This window comes from Physeter macrocephalus, chromosome 6, assembly GCF_002837175.3.
Source record: "Physeter macrocephalus isolate SW-GA chromosome 6, ASM283717v5, whole genome shotgun sequence".
NCBI lineage: Eukaryota > Metazoa > Chordata > Mammalia > Artiodactyla > Physeteridae > Physeter > Physeter macrocephalus.
The window spans coordinates 84,670,642-84,678,654 of NC_041219.1; the positions used below are offsets into that span (position 1 = coordinate 84,670,642).

The following is an 8,013-nucleotide window of genomic DNA, read 5'->3' on the forward strand; positions in this document are numbered from 1 at the left end:
CGCGAACCCGGTTCCCCTGCATCGGCAGGCGGACGCGCAAACACTGCGCCACCAGGGAAGCCCCAGAGTGATCTTTTAATAACATAAATCTGACCAGCTTAATCCTCTCAGCTTAAAACCCTTCAAAGCCTTCCCATTGCTATTTGAATAAAAGCTAAACCCCTTAACATAGGAAACACGTATGATTAGGCATTCTGCCATTTAATGACTATAGTCTACCTATACTGGCTTTTTTCTGTTCCTTGAACTCACCAAACATAGACCCACCTCATGGCCTTTGCACTTGCTATTTCCCCTGCCTGGAATATCTTTCCAAGCTCTTTGAATGACTGGCTCCTTTTTGGCATTACAGCGCAAATTCACCTCTTCAGAGAGGCTTCCCTGACTAACCTAGCTAAAGCAGCCTTCAACTCTACCCTCATCTCTTTGATACGTTATCCTGCTTAATTGTCTTTGTAGCCACTATCACTCTCTGTAATCATCTTGGTTTTTTTGTTCATTTGTTTCTCCTCCCCTCCTCTCTACCCCTCCCTGCTCCCAGCTAGAATGTAAACTCCATGAAGGTAGAGATTGTGCCTGTATGGTTTACCACTGTATCCCTAGTACCTAGTACATAACAGGCATTCAGTTAACATTTGGTGAGTGAATGGTCTTTCATTCTTTAATTCTTATTTGACACTGACACAAGAATTATTTTCCAAAAAGGCTAGATCATAAAATTCATGGTTTCAAAAACCTTATTGATGAATAAAGCCAAACTCTTTGAGGAGGCAATTAAATGCTATTATGCTTTGGCCTTAGCAACACTTATTTATTTGTATTTATTTATTTATTTATTTTAAGTAAAGGATGCTTTATTGTGGGAATGCCACTGATACTCTCATGGGCATAAAAGAGCAGAAAATAAAGTTCATCTAGACTTAGTGTGAATTGTAAGGTCTGGAATAAGGTTGCCCTTGACAGCTCTCCAACAAGATCTCTCTCATCTCATTCTCCCAATGTAAGTCTACTCCATTCTTCACTTTCTGTGGATCTACCTCTTTTGCTTGCCTGTCACCTTCCTCAAGTCCCAAAATGGTGGCCCTAGCTCCTGAGTCTACAGAACCTTTTTTTTTTTTGCGTTACGCGGGACTCGCACTGCTGTGGCCTCTCCCGTTGCGGAGCACAGGCTCCGGACGCGCAGGCGCAGCGGCCATGGCTCACGGGCCCAGCCGCTCCGCGGCATGTGGGATCTTCCCGGACCGGGGCACGAACCGTGTCCCCCGCATCGGCAGGCGGACTCTCAACCACTGCGCCACCAGGGAAGGGAAGCCCTGCACAGCTTTAACTTAGCTCTTCCTAGCTAAGTGAGCTGATCTTTCAGTGTTCCAATTCCAAAATCCTAAAAGAAGAGTCTGATTGACCCAGCTAATCTTTTCTTGCTAGGTCACTCGCATCCAATATTTAGAACCTCATGAGTCACCCCAGTTATGGTAGGCAGACACAGGACCAGCAGGGGCTGTGATAGACCATTACATTGTTGACCCCCAGGGAACAACACCTCCCAATATTCATGGTTTTGTGCAGTCCCTTCCCATGTTAATTCTGGGCTTGGCATGTGACTTGATTTGGCCAATGAGACGTAAGCAAGCACGATGCAAGCAGAAACTTAGTAAGTACTTACACTTTGAGGTAGGAAAACGTTAATGCTTTAAAGAAACTTGGGCTAGACTACTGAATGATGAGAAGCCATCTGGAGAGAGACTTCGGAGAGACCATCTTAGATGTTCTAGCCCCATCTGAGTTCCTAGCTGAACACAGTTGCTTGAATGAACTCAGTTACACCACATAGAGTGAGAGAACTGTCCAGAATAAGTCCAGTCGAATTACAAAATCACAGAAACTATTGAATTTTTTTTGTTTAGGACTCAATGTTGGAGCTGATTTGCCATATTAATGGATAACTAAAACAGAAATTAGTATCAGAAGTGGGGTACTCCATAGCAAAGACCTAAAATATGTAGCATTGGCTTTGGGACTGGGTGGCAGCCAGAGGATGGAAGGACAGCAGGGAGACTGTTAGTGAAGTCTGGAAGGACAGTGAGGAAATTGCTACTGGAAGCTGGACAAAGGGGAACCTGTGTTATGTATTGGCTATCGTCTCTGGTAACTGGAAGCTAGAAATGGTATCTAACAGAATTGTGAATTTAGCTAAAGATATTTCCAGGCAGAATGCTGAAAGTGCCATTTGGCTTATTTTAGCTGCCTATGATAAGGCATTTCAGGAGTGAGATGAACTAAAAAACGAACTGTTCAATTTTCAAGCAGAATTCAGAGAAAACATTTCCAATAGGACTTGCTAGATGGAACAATAAAATATTTTTTTTCATCCCTCAACTCTCTGTCTGGCAAAAAGGTTATCAAACTAAGAAATGGTCTCAGGGCAAAACCCAAATCCAGGGCACTGCCAGTAAAACATAGCTTCAGAGCGAAGATCAAAATAATGAAGGCGGAACTGTAAGACCCTTTGTTAAGATCTAACATCTTTGTTAAGATCTAAAATTTAAGATGTTCTGTAGACCCTCTCAACTAGACAGAGGGCTTTTAAGAATCTTAAGAGTGTTATCCCACTTGTAAGAGGGTATCCTGACTTGTAACCTAAAGAGGAGGGTCTGTCTTGATAGAGTGGAGTGCCTTTTGTCTGAGTGAGTAGACTGTAATTTATTATTTAGAAGGCTCACAGAGTGTTAAAGAGAATTTTAATAGTGAAAGCAGCACCAGTTTGGACTAAAAGGGACAGAGATGATTCAAAATAAAAGAAGTCTCCAGGCTCCCAACTTCTTTGGGCAGCATGCAGGCCGAGAAAACTACTTAGCCGCAAACACAGGTTATTTCCCATGTAAAAGGAAAGACATCTCAGAGGGTGGCACTAAGAGCTGAGAGAATGGATCTAGAGGTCTAGGGGAGCAATGGTAGGCTCTCCTTAAGAGGAGAGGAAAATCCTACCAGTGGGCAGAACCAGGCCCTAACCAAAGGAATTCTGGATTTGGGGTAGACTGAGATATGTGCCTGGCTGGATGTCAGAATTTTCATGGACCAGTGACTGCTCTGTGTCTCCCTCCCTCATCCGCCATTTGGAACAGAAGTATCTATTTATTCCGTCCCTGAATCAGCATTGTATGTTAGGTATGAGGGAGGCAGATAACTTGAATTTTTAGGTCGTAGGCAGTGTTGTGTTGGTAAATATTTAACAACTGGATTCCAGAGGGGGAAAAAAAAAGGCCCTGATTTGTAGTGTTTGCCAATTTCTGCGGTATAAATTCTCCCATCCCGGCCAATTTCAAACTATCAATGTGATGCCACTGGATGCACAGTTGGGAGATGTTCACCATCAGCTCTCATGAGCCAGTATGAGCCAGTTTCAGGACACCATTGAAGGCTCCTACCCTAGTTTCCCCAGGGCCCCAAGCTCTCTCTCTTCATATCTCCAGCAAGAACAATTCTCAGATCTTTCTTTCAGATCTTTCTTTCACACGATGGTGGAGATGATAGCTTAAATTGGAATGAAAACTTCAAACTAAAGTATTTAAATGTAAAAGGTAGAATCCAGGCATCAGTCATTCTCACCTCCAAGTTCATTTCAGGTCACGCCCCCTGCAGCCTAAATGTTGTATTCATTCATTGATTAGCAAATATGTGGAAAGTATATAGACTTTGAAGTCAGAGAGAACTGTGTTTGAATTCTGCCTCTTGTAAGCTGTATGACCTTGGCCATGTAAATTATCTTCGAGTCTCTGTTTCTGCATTCTTAAGATGGGAATGATAAAGTCTACCTTATGGAGTGATTGTAAGGATGAACTGAGAGGAGGCAGGTATACTAAATACCTGGTAACCGTCATTACTGTCACAGTGTGCCAGGAAACTGGGCTCAGTGTCAGGGATACAAAGGTGAAAAAAAAAAAACCAACCAGGATTTCGGTGTTCATGGCCATTTGTCCACCTTGTGCTCATCCACTCCAAACTACTTTTTAACTCTAAATGCAGTCCGTTTCTTTAGACTTTTACTCATGTTTTTCCATTTAGGATGTTGTTTACCATTTTCTACCCACCGAAGTCAAACTTACTCTACAATGCCAGCCAATTTGCAAACTTCTTCTGAAAGACTTCCCTGACTTACCAGGTCCCAGTGAATTACTTCTGGCCCATTAAGCACTGTGCCCTCATCTAGCATTTATTTCACTCTGCCTTATATTCTAAGTAATTTATTCCCAGCAGCAACAACTAAACCCCTCATGGGCAGGAGCTGAGTCTTCTACTTTCAGTTCCCTCCCACCTTATCCTTTCTAAGTACATTACCTGTATTAGCTCACTTAATTCTCTCAACTATCCTCTCATTATCTCTGTTTTGCAAATGAGAAAACTGACTATTAACAACCCAGGACATATAGTAATAAGTGGCTGAGCGGGGATTTGAGCCCAGTTTATCTGGCTCCAGAGTTTGTGTTCTTAATCATGAGCAGAAATCCCCTTTTGAACTAGAATAGGGTCTCATCCATCACTGGGGACTCTAGACATGGTCGAGCTGAACTACAGAATGGTTTGGCTGTTTATTGAGCATCTACTATGTTTGCAAGAGGCAGAGCGGTCGAGTGGTCAAGGTCATGGATTCCAGACCCAGGCTGTCTGGCTCTACCACCTACTGGTCATGTGACCTTGAGCTAGTTACTCAACCTCTTTGTGCCTCAGTTTCATCACCTCTAAAATGGGGTAACAATAGTATTTGCCTCACTGGCTTGTTGTTAGTCTCTCAAGGAGTTAGTATATTTAAAAGGCTTAGAACACAGTAAACACTGTATAAGTGTTATCTATTTCTACTATACACTAGCCTCTGATGATAACGTGAGGAATAAATGACAGTTCCTGACCTCAAGGGGTTGCATTCTATGGGAAGACAGACTTCATAGAAAACCTGGAAACAGGCAATTCCATAAGCAAGGTCCAGGTTCAGGGTGAGCGTATAGGGGCCACCAGAGAGCGAGCCCCTCACCTTCAGGTCAGGGTGGGAGTGCTGGATCTTGAAGGGAGTACATGCTGACCAAGGGAAACGGGCCAGGAATGGGACGGGCCTTCTAAACCTAAGAGAGAAGAACTTGCAAGAAGCTCAGAGGCCAGAGAGATCACTTGTTTGTGTTCTGGTTCTCAGATCCTTTCTCTGAATTCTCTCTTTTTTTTTTGGCCACGCCTCACAGCTTGTGGGATCTTAGTTCCCCGACCAGGGATTGAACCTGGGCCCACGGCAGTGAGAGTGTGGAGTCCTAATGACCGGCCCACCAGGGAATTCCCCTGTCTCTGAATTCTTGATCTTCTTTCCAGCTGCCCACTAAATTCTCTAACCCCTCTCCCCTCTATGGAAGGAACTCTCTCGTCTTTATCCTCTATCCTTTAAATACCTTTCTGAGTCCCGTTTTGGCCCTGTTCTGACGTGGGGACCTGAGGTAATCAAGGCAAGAGACAGGAGTAGGCTGGAGAGGTATTGTAATCCCAGTGTTTTACTTTTCTCCCTTTTACCCACATGATGTATCTGGGGGAGTTGGGTACAGAGAGGCTGGATCCCAGGGCCAGAGGGAGGACAGACTCTCCAGCTCCCAGACCCTGGTCCAAGCCCAGGAAGTGTCAGGGCTCACATCATAGCCTGTGGAAGTTTGTGGACCTGCAGAGAGAGGAGCCATGGGAGATAGGGGCAGGCAGTCTCAAAAGAAATGAAACGTACCCACTTCCCGGGTGCCCATTGATCAAGTCTAAACTACAAAGAGAGAGGCTGGTGGTGGGGGTGTTGGGGGAGCCTGGGATTGGGAGATTACATGCTGTGGGAGGCAAGAGTTGGGATGGTTTTGGGGAGAAAGTCAGGCGTTAGATTGGGGAGGAAGTTTTTCCTTTCCTTAAGAGATCGGGTTTGGGGGAAGATCTACAGACCAAGAACCCACCTGTCTCAGCAAAGCTGATGATCTCATACTCCTGTCCCCTGTCTGCTTCTGGAAGCGCCCCCTGTGGGGACCCATGGAGGTGCTGCAGCGCAGTCCTCAGAGCAGCTCGGGACACAGGCCGGCTCAGTGTTGGGCGCTGGCTGAGGTGCAGCTTGTCCAAGATGCTTCTCTTGGCCAGATTAAGAAGCAGCTCCCGCTGGCTCTCCAGGTCCAAGGCGGGCCCCCCACATGCCAGACACTGACTGTCAGCTCTGGGAGTGGCCACTGCGTCTGGAGCCAGGAACAGGAAGGCCAGGAGCAATGAGGAGGTCATTGCTGGGGGAGGCCTTCCTTGAGCAACACAGTTGAGATAGAGCCGCAAACCCCGGGGCTCAGGGTCTCCACAGCTGTGGTCTCAGCTCCCTCCCAGCCGCCAGGGGCCCCGGAAGGAGAGTGTGTCCAGCTGGCATTACTCCTGGTTGCAGGGGATAGAGCAGTCAAACATCCAACTTGAGAGATGAAGCCAGTTACAGGTAGAACTTGGCAGAAGCCATATAGTCAGTGAAACTACAGAGTGGGGGATGTGAGGGGAGGTTGGTTTGTTTGGGGAAAGAAATGTCCCTGGGCCAACTTTGGGAGCTAGTGGGTTACCCATGTGAGCTGCCAGGCCTGGGAACAAAGGTTAGGGATGAAATTCCTCTTCAGATCAACAGCCTTGCTCGGAAGCCTGGCAGTGGGGGTTGGAGGTAGGGTGCGGAGATCAGAGGTTTTAAGATAGAATGTTAAAGAATGACTTTCAAACAAGAGGGGGTCATTGGCAGGACACTTTAGGTCATTGTCATGCAGGATGTTGTTTTTTGTTTTTAATTTATTTTTGGCTGTGTTGGGTCTTCATTAGATTAGGGGATGCTACCCCTAGGGGTGTTATACGATATACAGTATACATACCATTTTACCTTTCTTTTTCTTTTTCTTTTCTTTTGGTCGCGCTGCGCGTCTTGCGGGATCTTCCCCTCGGCTTGTGGGATCTTAGTTCCTCCACCAGGCATTGAAACTGGGCCCTCGGCAGTGAAAGCCAGAGTCGTAACCACCGGACCACCAGGGAATTCTCCATTTTTCCTTTCTAAAAGTTGACGTTTTCTGAATTCTGAAACACGTCTGGCCCTGTGGATTTTTAATGTGTAATTATAGATCTGTAATGATTATCTGAGAGTTTTGAGATTTAAATAATTTTGTAAAGCGCTTTACGGTGGCTGGCACAGAGTAAGTGGCTTAATAAAAGTTCATTATTAAAAAAAATAATAATTAAAAAAAAAGTTTATTATTATTCTTGCTACATAGGTTTGTTTGCGGGCCAGAGTACCCTCACCTCTAGATGTGCTGAAGAAATTCTGCCAATATTTGCCCTTCTGGACTCTCCTTTCTTAGAGGCCATGCCTCCAATCACCATCTGTAGTGCAGTCACTTAAGTCATCTCTGCTGCTTACCACTATATTCCTAGCATTGCACATAGGACCTACAATATAATATAGGTGTTTAAAACATATTTATTGAGTGAATAAATTCTAGAATACAGGCTTACAGGCTGGTTATAAGAAGTTACACTCAAGTTACCTTGATTGTATTCTTGTGTGTCACAGTTTCTTAGCTCTCTTCAACAGGGGCTGATCTTTTCTCCTTTTTCTTTTTTTTTTGCCGAGTGGCATGTGGGATCTTAGTTCCCCAACGAGGGATCGAACCAGAGCCCCCTGCATTGGAAGCACAGTCTTAACCACTGGACCGCCAGGGAAGCCCCTCTTTTTTTTTAAGCACTGTGATAGAAGTAGATTTATTATTCAGTTTCTAGTATAAATTTATTTATTTATAACATAAGGGTTTTATTGAGATATAATTCACAGAACATAAAATTCACCCTTTAGAGTATATAATTCAGCGGTTTTTAGTACATTCACAGAGCTGTGCAACCATCACCACTAAGAATATTTTCATCATCCCCAAAAGAAACCCTGTACCTATTAGTAGTCACTCTCTAATAGTTTCCCAGCCCACAGGGACTGATCTTATATCTAAC

At 44.7% G+C, this 8,013-nt stretch overlaps 1 protein-coding gene across 1 annotated transcript in view; it reads right to left on the reverse strand.

The window, feature by feature from the left end:
* INHBC (inhibin subunit beta C) overlaps positions 1 to 6,481 on the reverse strand; it is a 9,216-nt gene extending 2,735 nt beyond the window's left edge. Inside the window, exon 1 of the mRNA XM_007103884.2 lies at positions 5,964 to 6,481. Coding sequence (XP_007103946.1) covers positions 5,964 to 6,276 — 313 coding nt within the window. The 5' untranslated portion in view covers positions 6,277 to 6,481. The remainder of the gene's footprint in view (positions 1 to 5,963) is intronic.
* Between the last annotated feature and the right edge of the window lie 1,532 nt (positions 6,482 to 8,013).